The sequence below is a fragment of the Anopheles moucheti genome, chromosome 3, assembly GCF_943734755.1.
Source record: "Anopheles moucheti chromosome 3, idAnoMoucSN_F20_07, whole genome shotgun sequence".
NCBI lineage: Eukaryota > Metazoa > Arthropoda > Insecta > Diptera > Culicidae > Anopheles > Anopheles moucheti.
This window is the reverse complement of record NC_069141.1, coordinates 67,952,414-67,969,328: the sequence shown is the minus strand read 5'-3', so window position 1 is coordinate 67,969,328 and position 16,915 is coordinate 67,952,414. Positions and strand designations below refer to the sequence as shown.

The 16,915-nt window shown below is 41.1% G+C and overlaps 1 protein-coding gene across 1 annotated transcript; it reads right to left on the bottom strand.

Moving 5' to 3' along the window:
- Positions 1-979: 979 nt before the first annotated feature.
- On the bottom strand, positions 980-15,064 carry LOC128305939 (serine/threonine-protein phosphatase 6 regulatory subunit 3). The gene is made up of 14 exons (XM_053043581.1): positions 14,956-15,064; positions 11,743-12,178; positions 11,589-11,668; positions 11,065-11,509; positions 10,838-10,985; positions 9,366-9,510; positions 9,143-9,284; positions 8,941-9,059; positions 8,684-8,858; positions 8,335-8,595; positions 8,217-8,248; positions 7,749-8,144; positions 7,178-7,678; positions 980-7,103 (listed from the first exon to the last, which is right to left on the bottom strand). Exons 2-14 carry the CDS (start codon positions 11,797-11,799, stop codon positions 6,572-6,574), a joined length of 3,033 nt encoding a protein of 1,010 aa, XP_052899541.1. The 5' UTR covers positions 11,800-12,178; positions 14,956-15,064; the 3' UTR covers positions 980-6,571.
- Between the last annotated feature and the right edge of the window lie 1,851 nt (positions 15,065-16,915).

Below are 16,915 nucleotides of genomic sequence, written 5' to 3'. Positions count from 1 at the left end.
TCGAAAAACTCTTCGCTGAAGATTTAGACAATAGATTCTTCTATAAATTACAGGTGTTTAACAAATTATTGTGATATATCACGAACAACTGATTGGAAAGATACCGCACCTACAGAGTAAAAGTATGCAAATAACAGGTGTGCCGTTACACTACACGTTCAGTTCTCTATCAAAGCCACAGTAGCACACAGTAGCAAATTTACTAGATATTTTCTGTTGTTTATTTTCGGCCCTTTTTTTTGGTTTTTTAGACAAACATTTCAAAAGCAAACCTTGATTCCTGCATTGTTCTCGTTCCCTGCGAACACACTTGTCCATCACCCACCCGCCGCTGCCGTTTGCTTGCTTAAATAATGCAAAAAAGTGTGTAAGAAAATATTGTTTAAAAAAAACATAACGTACCCATCTAACCGTTTTCCTAACTCGCTAGCCTTTTAGTAACAGAGTGTAACGATAAGCACTGCACATTTAGGGGTTTGCAGAGAGTCCTGCCTGGCGCATCAACAACCAACGGGGATCGTGTCTTCTACGTACTTTGGGAATTCAAAAGTTCAGAAATCCGATTACCGGACCACAACCGATATTCGCTTAACACAGTGGTTATTTTTTTTTTCTCTCTCTCTCTCTCTCTCTCTCTCTCTCTCCCGCTCTCTCTCTCTCTCTCTTTCTCTCTCTCCCTTCCGATCCTTTTCGCTACCATCGTATGAAGTTCCTTCAGAAGCGTTTTTTCGTTTAATTTTGAGTACACTTTACTTCTTCTGCACATTTGTCTACTAAAAGGACACACACGCACTCGCACACATACATATACCCACTCTCTTACACACACACACACACTCTGCCTTTACCAAAAATGCTGTTTAATACAGCAAACAAAACGCCAAACATAAAAAAAAACACTCCCACAACCAAGCCATCTGCAACAAGAGGCACCATACCACCACAGTCCAATTCCACTAAGATTCAACCGTTCGCCCTTTTTCACTAACAGGCACCGAGGGAGGGGGGAAAAACGCATTGATGAGCAATCTGTCCTAGGCATGTGTGTTTTATGTTTGCATCTTTTGGACAAAACCAAAAATGCGATCGGAAATAAAACAGCTTGAAACAAACGCACAGAGCATTTCAACTGTGTTTATCATAATTTTCATTGTCTTTTCATTTCCTTCCTTCCCTTCCTTTAGCTAACCTCTTTTATCTACTGTTGTTCAATCATTGTCTCTTGGTTGGTTTTCAGTTGTTTTGTTTTTCTTCAGTTGAGTGTAAAATGGTGTGTATGTTATATATTTATATATATTATTTACTTTAGCATTTGCTTACGGGTGTGTAATTATGTTTTACTTCCTCTCATTAGTCTAACATACGTGTTTCTTCTGTTTTTTTTCTTGTTTTATTTTCCTGCACACTTTACTTTTGCTAGTTTTACCTTCATTGTTCCGATTGCAAATATTGCTTCTCTTCGTTTGCTATTATTTTCCAGTACATAGTTATGTTTTAGATTCCTTTTTGTTTTGTTTGTATTTGTTTCCACTTGCGTTACGATTCACTCACTCGTGCATGTATGAATTAGTGATCACTATATAATATGTATATGCGTTGTGCGCTAACAAAACTCCTTTGCATTTTGCTTCCGTACGGGCTAATCATAATAAACCTTTGACGTCCGAATGACGTTTCCATTCCCAACTTGCGCCTCCCAACCCCAAACGAATCGTACGGGAAATTGCTAACGGTGTGTGCATCCTGGATCGTTTACATGTATCGCAAGGTAATGGAACATTCTCTTACACGCAACGGAACGGATCCTAATAATCGATAAGTGTTAGTTTGGTTTAAGGCTTATTTAGCACGGGTTTATGACGTGATTTTTCGTCGTCATTGGTTCGAAAAAAAAAGCTCTTATCGTCGCCGTCCGATGGACGACACATCCGCACACCGGGGGAATCCTTTCGTTTTTTTTTTTAAAGCACACTTTTCGCCACTAGCTTATACATTATTATACATAAAAATCGCTTACGCTATCTTATTCACTACAGTGCGGCGCGGGATCAAGCACACCGCTGCTTGATGTGAACCGAGGTAAATTGCACAATTTGAGCAATTTGTTCGAAATACTCAACCGAGTGTGGCCAGAGACAGAATGTGCATTGAACAAAACACAAACATAAAACCTGTCACCGATTGGGCCGGTTCGTTTCGGTGTACGTTACTGGCACAGGATGTAAGATTTAGCAGCACGCAAAACAATGGCGCATTGGACTCGTGTTTGCTCGTAACGGTAACACCACCTCTGATGCGTTTGCGAAACATGTTTTGCGCTTTATTCCCGGTGTGTGCTAGCTAGCGTAGAGTAGGAACAAACCGACAAAGAACCATCGAAAGCGTATAATAACTTGTGGCATTTTCATTGGCATTCGCGTAGAATTTCAGTTAAGTTTTCGGTCCACACAGTCCACCATCTCCATTATCGATTCGAATTCACACAGATGCGCTCTATACGGTGCGGCGCGTTCACAGGATGCAACTATCAGTAATATAAGTAGTGTCAATGTTTAGTGTAGCCTTTTGGATGTCCTCTGTACAGGATTGTATGCGCGTAGGTGTGTGTGCGGGTGTGTGTGTGTGTGAGTCCACAAGATTTGTACGTTTGTTCGAGAATGTTTAGTGTTTTTGTCTTACAAAATGTGTTGCTGTTGGTTTTTAGTAAAGTCCGATAGCTTTACCACTAGAGTACTATGCTATTTAGGAGCTGTAATACTATTTGTGTATACACCATACACAATAAACCACTGTTTCCTGTTTTCTCTGTTAACGCATGTCTAGCAGCGATCCCTTACATGGGGATTAGATTATGTATTGTGGTCCTTCGCGTCAGCATTGTGCGCTACCAACAAATGCCGCCATTTAGGAATGAGAGTGTTTATGCGACTCGCTTTAACTTATCTACAGTACCGTAACACACAGAGATGATACACGCAATATATCGTTACACATACAATGTACAAAGAATTGAAGGGAGTTAGGGACTAACTGTTCAATGCACTAGCGTTCCGCGCCAACGAGAAGCCTTGTTGCGCCTTAGTTACTGGGGGCGCCGTACTAGCTCTCTAACGTTTTACCAGCTTAAAAGACACAGACTTTTGTGTTGTGTGAAATGATGTTCCCTCGGAAGACCCATTAGTTTTTTTTTTGTTTTTACAATGTAAATATCATTAATTCATATATATATCTGTATAAGTGTATATATGTATTTTTCCTTGTTCATTTACTTTTCTCACAGACAGGAGGCCAAGTATTTCTTTATATTTATATATCGTTACATTATGTATCGACCATATGCTAATTTACAATCATCGTACGATCGCGGTTTTGCTTTCCGTAATTGATAGTAGCTACCATTTTCATTTTCAATCGGGGCACTTGGTTCAAAAGGGAAACTCAAACAAAAGAAAAACATATGAACACTACCTGTGATAATGCGCGTTTTACTGCACATGTTCGTCGACACCAAGCAACGCGCATCGGGGTTCCGTTTGCCGTCTATAGTAAAATTATACATAAATATGTTTTATGCTTTCCTGCAGCTTAGGAAAGCTTTGGGACAGAACTCACAGTCCTCGTGTCTGACGACATATTATTTTACGAGCTTGCAATGAAGTAATATAATGATGGACGAATTAGTTCATTTCGTTATAGGTCGATATTCATACTCTGTTCATACACTTCCTTTAGTTTTTCAAGAATGAAAGACGTAACTATTTTTATTTTTCGTCCCATTGGTGGGCAACATAGCTAGGGATTAATTTAAACGAATTACGTACAAATTGACCAAAACCATTTGCCTGCCTTGATACGTATCATATGTTATGTTTCCGATTCCTCGCACTCTGGGGGTGATAATGCATCATAAGCAACGAACTGCATTCGCGTTGCTATCACTCAGCATAAAGCGCATGATTGGAAAACATGTTTTATGTTACTGAAACCAAACATAATTGGACGTACTGTTACCAGCTGGGTTAGGCGCGCATTTCGCTTTACCACTTCACTGCTAATTGTTGCTATGTTCCACATAAAATTACCCTTTGTTTTTTGCTCTATAAAACACATACAAAGCAGCGCGGAACATATACCGCGCACTGTCAAGACATAAAACCATGCGTAATTGATTGTTCGCTTCGTTTGATTTAGCTCGATCGTACGATCATACACAACAAACAAACAAAAATAATCAAACTTAACAGACACTACTACAGCTTAACAAAGACCCTTCGACAAAACGGTAGCAATTCAAATCAAATGAACACATCTGCCGGCGCTACATACAGTTGAACTTATTGTCGCTTACTACAAACACACTACAACGGGAACGATCAAGTGGTGTGTCGCTTCACTATCAGGACAGCATGCTTTTTTTTAATTACTTTGACTGAATTTCGGCCGTACTGTGCTTCCTCGAAAGTGTGTGCATGTGTGACAGTCGACTAACACAGTGCAATTATCCTGCATTCTGCAGGATTTATTTAACGCGTGTTTAGAACGCAAAAATGTCCTCGCTGTTACCTTGGCCAAGTTAACATCCTCACTGAGTGGAGCATTTGTCCTCCCTAATTGCTACCTTCGTAACGAACTGCGTTATAAAAAAACGTGTTCAAAGCATTCTTGAAAACCATTGATTTTATCCATTGCCATAATTTCCTGACCTTAGTACATGAGGACAGCATTTCTATTGTGTTATCTATAAATATACACGCGGTCAAGCTAAGCTACAGTTGCTTTTTTGCATCCCCTATATTTTCATAATATGTTATACCTCAAGTGACTACCATTTGTGTGTGTGTGTGTGTGTTCTTTTTTGATATGACATCAATAGTTTTAGTTTTGGTTTGCTTACATAAATTACCCACCTAACATTCAGAGCCACCGTTTCCCCCCAAGCGACTGTCCTAAATCGACGAAAAAGGCATCCAAACTCAACCAAAAGCACAACATGTTCCGACGATTTGATCTCCCATCGCAACCCAACATCGACTCAACAAACGGATTTTTCCATAAAAACGATTGGTTGTGTCTACCTAAGCACTATTCATAAAACGGTATGAAATTAAATTAATTACGCCCAAAAAGGTAAAGTGCGCTTTAGCGAGTTTTCGAACATTTTTTTTCTTCTGTAGCTCAATGGGACAATTTCAACTGTGCCGTATATTACGTAGTTTTACGCTTTCAATTCGCACCCATGCACCTTCAACCAGTCATATGCATAGTACACAAAGCAAGTTTTACTATAGTTTCACAGCACAATTTGATAACTTTTATGCTAGACGTGTCACTACAACTCCTGCACTACCGAAGTACCTCGCACTTTGTGTGTCGCTACGAGGTTCCACTACGATCAGTATTGTTCCGTGTGCCGCAATTACCACACCTACGAATGTATCTGTGCTTTAGAAACTAGCTTTCGTAAAATTGGGAAACGTATAAAAGCTATTTTATTAAATCCCACTCACCCATGCGTCGTAAAAGATTTTGTTTCGTTCAACATACATTTAAACCATGTACACAGGAGCTAAACGTGCGAGCTGCCCAGCTAGCATTCTATTAATTCAATGAAAATCTTACCAAACGTAAATGTTAAGCTCACTTTTTGTTCCTTTCTTTGAACTAATTATTGCTCGAGTTTCTAATCAAACACACGACAGTGGTATTTATCGCCGTTAGTCAAGAAAGAATTATTCGTGCGAAAATGAGTTACAATGCGGTACATACTTTTTTCCACCGGATGGGTGCATCATGCCATCGTGGCAAGAATTATGGCAAGTAATTCGGCATCAGTGCGGCTATGTAATGGTATAAGTATTATGGTGGATCTTATGAAGCATTAATGTAGGCGATTTCTAACTTGAGGTAACAGAGTTCGGCTCTTTATGTGTTGCGGTACCTTGGATCACATTTGCGTAAGGCATGAAGATGAATGAACATAACACGTTCCAAGATCATGAAAAGAACAGGCAGAAATTACTACAAATTTTATGTAAAAAAAAAAGGATATGAACTATAAAATCTTGTGTATAACGTTTTCTCTGGGTTTGTTTTGATTCTCTGTTGGCGTGTAAACAACATAACCAGAACTATGCTCTGAGTAGTAAAACTGATTATCTTTCTTGATCTCCAGAAATGCCTTTACAGTGCAGACTTTTCTATCAGCACAATACGTCAATTTAATTGAACGATTATGTTCGCATTACTCTGTGCATCGGAGGATCGCGCTGATTCTCTCGCTTGCGATTATCAAATAAGCTCTTACCTTAATAACCACCCTTCTTCCACTCACGGTGTCACTCAGCGTTCGATCTTGATATACAGCCGTGGACCGAGTGCAGTGGATTTAGCAGTGAACGATGGTACCGTTCGCATTGGATGTATGCTGTATTTGTCGCCGTCTCTGACGGCGGCGTCGATGGCGCTGCTTTGGCTGAACCGTTTCTGTCTGTGTTTTTGATTGGCGTACGGACGATGGGCACGATTGGCGCGTTGTCTGATGCTGAAGGCACCGACAGGATTGCGGACACCCTCAATTGTCCGGCGTTCCACTCGAATCATTCGCATCGGCAACGGAGCTTACGCAAGTAGCGTTTGAATCAACTGCGTCCTTTTCGATACTTTCTACCGAAGCAGAAGCACCAGTCGGTAGCGTGGACCTGCTAGCATCTTCTTTTGGAGTAGTATTATCTACAGTACTGCTTTCATTACCATTGATTACTTCAGATTGGTCAATAGTAGCGCTCTCAGTTGTTTCAACTTTTGCGTCTTTACTGCGATCAGTATGTTCGGAGAATTTATCGGACGCTACGGAGGATGAATTGTTTTCGGTTACCGGGTTTGCGACGGACGAAACATGCTCCTCTCTTGGTGGTGTATCTTCTTTGAATGTGTTCTCAAACTTTTGATTAAGTGAGCTGATCGCTGGATCGGATGAAGTAGCTGTAGACGAAGGTAGAAGTTTATCGGACGCTGCGATGGATGAATTATGTTCGGTTACGGGGTTTGCGACGGACGAATCATCCGGTACTGCATCGATCGTTTTACCATTAACAGGTGTGCCACTAAAAAATGAAACAAAAAGTCCATTTTTTTGTTTTAATGATTAGGCTATGCTTTTGTCCGTTGTGTAACGTACCTGACTTCATTTGAATCATTAACAACCTCAGGAGTTGAAGAAGCCTGTTCGATATGTTCATCAGATTTCTCGTCCCTATATTTCACTTCCAATTCCGATTGCTCTTCCAGCATGCCATCGCTTGCCTTTCCTGTCTCAACACTTACTGGTTGGTCCCCTCTTGGTGGTGTATCTTCTTTGAATATGTTCTCAAACTGTCGATTAAAGGAGCTGATCGTGGGATCGGATGAAGTAGCTACAGACGAGGGAAGGCCGCTGATTTCTGATTCACTTTTACTGCCGACAGCACTCGAAACACCAGTCACACCAAGCACTGATTCGAAATCGGCAAAATTATCCTCCAACATTGCCGTTGAGGAAGGACCCGCTTCGTTGACTGCTTGTAAAAATTTCAAAATGTTGTGATCCATGCCTCCGGTAAGGGGCATATCACTATTACTTTCACTGTCAACAAGGCCGGACGATGCGAGCGAAGAAAGATCCAAATCTGATTTCTGAAACCTATCGAACAACAAAACAGAAGAAAGGAATTACAGTCGTGCAAAAAATTTGTTTTGTTAGCAATACTCACAGCATGCCGTCGCCCATCAGCATATCTTTGGCGAGGATCGCATCCTGAGCGTTAGTTGCAGACTGTACCGGTGCAAAGGGATCGCTATCCTCATTATCATCGTCTATCTTTTCCCTATCAATCCCAAACATCCGCAAACCGAACGGATCACTGTCGTCCTCGGTTAATCCATCACCGCCGAACCGAGATGGCTCGTTGCCGAGATCCAGCAATTGGTCTGTAGAACTAAAATCTGCCCATCGATTGGAATCAGATGCCTCTATGTCTCCTAAGTCTCCCAAGACGAAATTGTTTAATGCATTGTTGATACTGTCCATCATCTGTCCTAATTCGATCACTGACATTTTTGGTAAATCGGTAACAACCATTCCACCACAATCAAAACGCGATCCATCACTGCCGTTCAAACAAAAAGAAAGCGTTCATTATAACATATTCATATATGTTGCTCCATCATGCTATAATTACCTCGGACAAATACGATGAGGATCCATATCAGCCTGTGTTGTGAAAGAGAAAGAGAGAGAGAGAGAAAGAAAATAATATAATTTAAGCTGTACGATTTCACAGATAATTTTACTCATACCAAAAATTTCTTCTGCACAGCTAGAGTTTGCGCAAGTTGACTGTCATCTCCATCAATGAGCGTTGACAGGCTTTGTTTTTCTTCCTCTGTAAGCGTTGATTGTACTAAGGCACGGATTTCTTCCGAGAGCTTCAAGGTAGTAGACAATGAATCGAACATTTCAATCAGATGGCCCATGTAACCAAGCCTTCCAAACTCAAATTGTGAATTATTTAAATATAATTCTAACATTTTAGGTACCACCTTACAATCTGAGATTATCTGTTACGCCCAAAAAAAAAAATAATACAAATTGAGAGCAATTAGTATCAATGCATATTTTATGCAATTATATTCCCAATAAACTTACGTATCGCTGTAAATTAGTGGTAAGCAGATGGGCTTCTAATTCTGCCTCATTGTCAGTCTCGAACGAACCAATTGCATAGTTGATACACACTTTTGCACGACTATGGAGGAAATTATTCCAAGGGTATTGCTTGAATAAGTTGAGCAAGGTGTTATAATAGTCCGTCTCACAAATGCTGCACATTGGTAGTAAAAGAAAATAGGAATAAAACATACAATAGCTAAGCAAAACCTAATGGATGGTATTATTACACTTACGATTGGATTACATTCTTATTCTTTGTTTCTATTAATACTGTAAATAAATTGCATATCTGAAGTCTCACGTTGCCCAGTGGTGGTGACAGTATGCCGAAGGTGGTAATTATGTCCGGTTTCTTGAAATATTAAGTAAGTAATAAATAAATTTGTATGGAGGTCACATTTTTCAAAAAGCAGATAAAAAACAAACTCATCGTACCACGGGAGGATTTTTTAAAATCTCAACAAATTCGGCGACTCGGGGTTTGATCACGTTAACCAATCGGTTTACGACCATGTCGTGGTGCTCTTTTTCAGCATCGATTACATTTTGCAGTGCTGTGTCTGAAACAGGTTCTTGTCTGTAAATGCAACATAGCAAAATTAGTAAAACTGTCCATATCTTCATACATGTTTCGTTCTGAGCGAGAAACGATGCCTACATTATCGCGTTTTCCAGCAGTCTTAAGATTATTTGAATTCCTGCAACGATTGCACTTTCTTCGCCATTTTCCTCAAGGATGATATCAAGCAATTGTTTCGTTGTCATTTCACATTCCAGAGTATCTAGAATAGGGTCCGAAGTGACTGGAAAACAAATAATACAGTTCAAAAGGTTCAGTATGGTAGCATATACAGGACGTCACTATATTATAGCATTTGAGTAGACACATTTCTTGCTCACAATTCAATTCAGGAGCTATAAATATGATTAAAGGACAGATTTTCTCTGAAACTATGTTCATTCTCCTAGAAAGAATTGAAAGCCAGGAATGTAGAATTTTTTCGAATCTATTCTTAAAAATTAATATACGAAACAAGATAAACTTATAGCAAAACATGGACACGATTTTCAAAATCAAAAAGGGAAAGGAGTGGAACAAACAAATGAAAATATTAAACCGGCACTCACTTTTTTGTGTTGCTAACATAAAACAAAAATACAATGCAAACAAAATATAACAAACGAGACGAGAGGTTTGGGACGACATCTAGGTGTACTACAGTGCGCAATTTAATAGAAAAAACAATTGTAAAAGATACGCACAGCACCAAGCCGCAACGCGTAATTGCAAAATTACGTGTCACATGGAACCGAGGCGCATGGGTTATATGTAAAATTGAGCTAAAGACTGTGAAAGTAGATCAAACAAATGTTGTGAATCGACCGAAGATAATGGAACATTTGTGTACGTGTATATTACCTTGGAAGCGAGATGAAATCTTGCCCAGAATCGACGGTATGGTACTGCTTAGGTTGAAGTTGAAAATATTGTTCAGTTCGTTAGGGAGAATTTTAGATTTCAGATTGTCTATCCTCTTACAAGTACTTTGAAGCCTGAACGTTCCTTCTGATAGTATTGACCGATGAAAGAGCGCAATTGATTTCATATTCAGTTATTGTTGTTAGGCAATGTTAACGCATCAGATCATTTTAGTTGATGTGTCAGGATTGGAATATTTTCAGAGAATAAAATAATTCAACAACCAGAATCAGTGAAAGACAGTAAGAAGAAGAAAAAAGAAAAGAAACAGTGATGTTTAACAAGAATGTAATGGTGTGTTTAACAGAGTTTACGACTAATGCCCATAACGACAAGCGATAATAACAGCTTGTTTTACGGAATTGCGAATCTGCTGAGCATAAACCAAACATGAATGTAAGACACTAACTGAAGAGATACAGCGTTACGATGATTGAATTGGGGTGATGCGATGTAGTTATACAAGCGGTAACCTACACCGGATTGATTAATTCACAACTAGGATGTAAACCCAGGAATAAGGAAACGAAACGAAAGCAATAGAAACAAACCGGATGACATTGCATTCTTAACATTGCAAAACGTTCGTCTAAAGGACGAAAAATAGGAAACGTTGAGATCCAATGCGTGTAATTATCGTTCAGACATACCTTTGTCCTGTTGCTCGTTCTGTCGTTTACACCGGCTGATCTTGATGAGCTCGATTAGAAACTGTGATGCGTTGTAATGCTTCTGCACCTGGCCCTGTTGCTTCAGCAAGTTTATGATTTCGGCTACCATCTTCTGTTCATTCAGCCACTGAAAATGCGGAAAAAGCCAGACGGGGGCCATCAATACGATGCACAACATGCGAGTACGCAACGAATGCAAATCTTACTTCCAGCAGTTCAGACTTTAACTCAGCATCCTCGATGTCGGTGATGTGGGACAGCAGCAGATCGCTGATGACCTGGTTGCCAAAGTGCTTCAAAATCGTCGGCAGGAAACCTTTCTTCGATTTGATAAACTCTAATACTTGCAGGCACACAGATTTGTAGGAAAAGTAATCCTGCTCGTTCTGCTTCGTGATCAGCATGCCGAACGTTTTGCAGAAGAACGAGGTCAGCAGTGGGTTGAGCGGCGGTTCCTTCACGAGAAAACTGTACAGCTTGTTCAGAAAGTTCTGGTTCTCGACGAGATGCGTTTTGAAGGACGGTACATCACTGGTAAGTATTTCGCACGCCATGTTGGAATGCATGAAGCGTATATTGTCATCGACATCAGCGGGCGGTTCCTGAATGATGAGATCGATCAATGCATCGAATATCTCCGTGCGATTTAAGCTGTTAGCAGAGAAGGGAAAAGAAATGAACGTACATCAATTGTACCACACGCGGATTCGGACAGCAAACGAGAACTTACTATTGCAACAGCTTGGAATTCTGACTTTTACATTCTTGTAGAACGTTTTCATAATCCAGGACCTCTTCCAGGGTTAAACCCTGAGGGGGGAAAAATGGGAACACACCAATCAATAACATACCTTCCAAAAGCTCAACGGATACGCCACTCTTACCTCTTTGCTGAGCAGTGCGTCAACGTCGGACTGCGTACTTAGCGAGTCCCAATACATGATGCCTCTTTTGAATCGTATTTTGACGGATGTAGAGCGAAGTACAAGGCAATCGTCCGAGCGATTGCAAAAGTGTTTAGCCTCGGTAAGCCGTACTTTAAAGGTGGCAACAATTCGCGATCGAACACAGCGAGCTTGTTCCCCGAATGGAACGCACACAGAACTATATTAGCTCTGCTTTCGCTGCGGTCTTTTCTACAGCAATAAAGCTTTTCACTGGTGGTTTCGTTAGTGTTGAGGTGTACAAGGTTTGGTTCTAGCGTGAGCGCTGATGTACTACAATGTTCTACTGCACTTTATCCAGTGTACTATGCAAACATGCTACGTACGAGGTCTGTCTTCCTTCTCTGCCCTACAAACGATCGTTGATAACACAGCACTGAAAGAAACAAAGAAACGTTTTTATTACGTGTGCCTATTAATCGAAGTTTAATAAATATTTCACACAAACACACTTGAGAAAAAAAACCTCAATTAACCCCAAAGATGCAGTGCACCGGTATAATGGTGTGAATAGCTTATGTTTTTACATAGACATTCATCGTTTGCTCAATCCGCGGCTCATCGAATGTGGCCGAGGCAATCGTCTCATATCTTTTATTTTTAACACACAGAGCTTCTGCCACATGCTCTCTACCCAAGCGCCAGAATCCGTCCCACCAACCAACAACAACCTTCAGTATGTCGAAGGTGTAGGAAAATTCATTACCCCGGGGAACCGATCCCATCGCTGCCAATGATAGCTAGTAGCAAGTGTGCCTTCTTGCTATTTTTTGTTTACTTCGGTCAATGCAGTCAATATTTCTGGCAAGCTGATACCGATTTTCTCGTTGGATCATTATTCCATTTCGGGTTTGTTGCCAAAAAAGATGAAAATCATACAAAAACTACCTTTTGCTTGAATCACATTTTGACATAACCCGTCAAAATTAAGAGAGGATCGTGACAAAAACACTGGATGAGGGATCCCGATACGACCACCATTCGTGTCTCTCGAGGGATCCATCGATCTCGTTGCGCGGAAAACTTTGAATGAGCCGAGCGAATCGATGTTTGCTTTTGTTAGCGTAGTTTGTACTGACGTCAAGAGGGAATGTCACCGAACACACGCCGTTTGGGCCGATTCATATTTTTATCAAAGACAGACAACGCACAACTTACGGAAGAGAGCGAGTACGAGAAGACAGCGGCGCTCGGGGAGTAAAATTACGGTAATGCGTATCTAGTATGAAAGTATTTTGGTGACAATTACAGATAAGCGAAGATAGAAGTAATAGAGTGATGAAAAGGCAGACAGTAAGAAAATTGTTACAGTTGCCAATTACACGATTATCACTACAACGAAGGATAGAATTTCCTTCCCTTAACATTTCGTATTGTTTACCAGGAACTGTAACAACGCATTGGTGCAATCATTACAGGGGCCGATAGATGCATAAACTCTGGATTGTGTTACTTGATACCCGGGTAAGATGTTTTAGCTACCATAGTAGGCATTTCACGCTTGTTGCTCGGTTGTTAAGCAACTCAACCAACCAGAACAATCCAGACACAAAGGGCGATGCAGTAAAAAAACGGCGGTTCATAACTGCTGCTGGGATCTCATGTAAGATGGAATACGCACGGCAAGAATTAGGCTGTATGGCAGAGACGTTGCGCTACTAACCTTAACAAAGATCACAACTTTTACAAATATGAACGTGGAAAAATGAACCTTCGGGCACGGTTGAGCTAGGTTCGATTATGGCAGCAATGTTGCAAACCTCTCCAAGATGCTGAGCTGCTTATTCCCTTTCAGAGGATGTTATGGACACCATCCACTGGAATCCTTTGATTCTTTTTCTACGATCGTAGTGATTGTTTCATTGGGTACTCCTATTAGATGCGCTGGTGTAGTGTCGCTCCCGGTCTGCTACGTTCGTGTTTACTAAGGTGATGTCGATGTAGCAACCGTAACCCAAACAGCTTATCGCTTAGAGCAGTGAGGGTGTTTGTTTTTAACTAAAAAACAACCTCTTTTCCTCCGGTCAACTGATTTTGCTTTTGCCTTCTGTTGGCAAACACCACAAGAACCTTTTCCACACTTTACTTTCGCTTCACTTACAAAACTCCACCGTCGGTGACCGTTCCGCCACAGCACAATATTACGCACAAGCAAACAGACGAGCACACACTTGCACCGACGTTCAAGGAGCGATAAGAGTAACGACACGGTGGCGATGTATTTGTGGTTTTTCGTGCTAGAAAACAGAAAATAGACAAGGGATGGTTAACAAATAGAAAAAAACAACACCCGTCTTCTTTCGATTTATGTGCAGGCAATCAACTAACTGATGGCCGCGTGGCCGTTGTAATTTTAGCATATCAGAGATTCAATACTATTTGTCCCTGTTGCTTCTCCGAAGGTATGTCACAGGCGCATATGCGCGTATGGTGGAGTACACGAGGCAGTGAAAAGATAGGTCCCTTTGTGCGTGGGACGTTTTGCCAAACCACTCACACCTGATCATCGGAAGCGCCAGGCCGAAAACGTACACTTTTCAGTCATGAAATGCGTGTCGGGTTGGTGATTGATTCCGGTTGCTCGGATTCGATTATTACCGAACCTAGTTGACCTTGGTTCCTGTGTAAAAATCGATCCTAGCTGGCTGGGCCCGCCGCGAGGGAATCGATGCAAAGGTATTTTAGGAACAAGAACAACATCAACAATAGTTCTTCATGCAGCACACCTTCTCTCCGATAGTTGGCCGTATCAATCGCTCCAAAGAACACCGTGCCATAATCAATACGTGTGCATGTCACCAGGGCGGGGTGAAAAGAGCTCTTTTGCAGGCATATCTATGCAATCGGCAAGGCACAGATACGTCCCTATGCATCAACGGAACACCTCGGTACACTACGCCAACAAGAACAACAAGAGCAAAAATATTACTACCCTACCGTGCCCGGTCACACAGGACGAAGAACTTTGCTTTTCCCAACCCGGGTTTACGCCGTTTCCAGTAACAGCACGATTATTTGTCGTGGGTTTTCGCTTTTCGGCAATATGAGTCACACTGCTGCGCCGTACATTGTTGGTTACCTTCGTTTTTTCGGGATTATTTTTTATCGGTCCCTGCTGGCGGATGAACTCCACAGTAAGAATCTCTAATGTACCTGCTGCACTATGAAGGAGGGCGATGTTTTCTATGCGGGAGAAAATTCCGTGGGATGCGAATAATGCAGCGAATCTTGCACAAATCTTTCTTCTCACGATATTTTTTTCGTTGGCAAATAAAATGGAGAAAATCAGGATGATGTTCCCAACCAACGAATTCCGGCACAAAGAATGACAGCTGTCAAGGAGAGCCGCCTGTCAACGTGATCAGGTGGAAGATGTTAGCCGCCGTGAGAAATGCACGAATCAGATGAGATTCCACTGCAGCTCCATTTGGGTTAGACTAATTTGGATCATTTATACATATTTTTTCTTGGGATAGCAATGGGATTAATTAATTAGAGATATAAGTACTTGTTAGATTTTACCAGCGCCTACCCAAACAGTCGCGCGACCCAAAACTTGGAACTAATCGCGACCGTTTTTAGACGTCGCGTTTCGGTCTTGATTATGTTCCAAAGGAAGCAGGTTTGACCTCAACTCGGTCGCGTTTTGAGGTGTGTGGCTTGGCTAAAGCGCTTTTTTTTAGCTTTTGCAAAATTTAACGAACGGAAATTTAGCGAAAGGCAAAAAAATAAAATAAGGTGGTGGTGGTGGTACACGTGTTTATCAGTACTATTTGTCCTTTTTCCACTGCTCTTCGCCCTAGTATTTATTCTTTGGCTTGGAATGTGCTGTTCTATCGTCCTGCTACTGCTACCACATATCAGCTGTGTGTGGGGAAAGTGAAGGGAAGACATTATTGTGATATTTGCCAACCTGCTCAGGTCTGTATTTCTGTAAGGAAACTTCTGAAGAGAAAACGGAATTGAACGGATTCTTACCATGAGTGTTGCGGCGCTCGTCTGAAGATGATGCTACGGCGATAGCGTGTCAGAGAGTTACTAACTAGTGCGTTTTATTCTACGCGCAGCGCGTGAAACTTTAATCCTAATCTGCTGCGTTGAAGTCATGGTTTTGGTTCGAGGATGCATCAAAACGTTGCGTAATGGGTGTGCGCAATAATATGTTGCGATTTTTTTAGTTAGTCTAATGATATTCTTTTGGTGTGTTTTTTTAGTGCCTTCCTTGGGTTTCGAGTTGTTTGTTTTTTGTGAATTGTTTTATGAAATTGTCGATATGGCAATCAAAACGGTAAAGATGGAACGTTTCTAGAACAACCATATTAAAAGAGACGCTGCTCGGCAAAGACAGGCGATTCAGGAATTTGCAGCACCAACCTGGCCAGATGAAGGGCTTCTCCCTCATTCGGATTTTGAATTAGCACGGCTAGAAACGGAGGAACAGCTAGAGGATTTAGATCAAGGACTACCGGTAGATCCGGAGTACAAGCCACAAGTAGAGAAGTTTTTGCGCCGGTAAATTCCTCGCGCAGGCGTCAATATTCCTTGGAAGGTATAATACGAAGCGCGCAGCTACATAACGACATCTATGGCACGATATTCTACCGGTTTGCATCAGGCGATCGATTTGCTGTTCAGCAAACCATTTTTCAGAAAACAACAGATAACTGAACTCTGTCATCTATTTATTATACGCCAGCTATGGGAAGTTGAACAAAAAACAATTGCATTTTGTAGTTGTTGTGGTTTGAGATATAACAATCTCCGAAATAATTTTATTATTTTCTACATGTCACAATGTAGCGACAGATGAATGGTGTGCTCACGAAATTAGTGCTGCGCTATATAGGTAATGTAAATGTGTACATATTTGTGCGCAAAGTAACATGACATGTTTGACCAGGAAATACGTAAGACGCTAATGTTATTTCCGCCACTGCAGTTGACCGCCAAATACCAGACTGAGGACGTCCCTTCAGTCGTCCTGAAAAGTGTGTAGCAGTGACATAATAGTCAACTGGTAAAACACAGAAGATCAGCACCATTCGACAGGTCACGGGTGTATCCTTTGCTCGATATACAATGATTGTGTAGTGTTAAGAGGAAATAATTTATT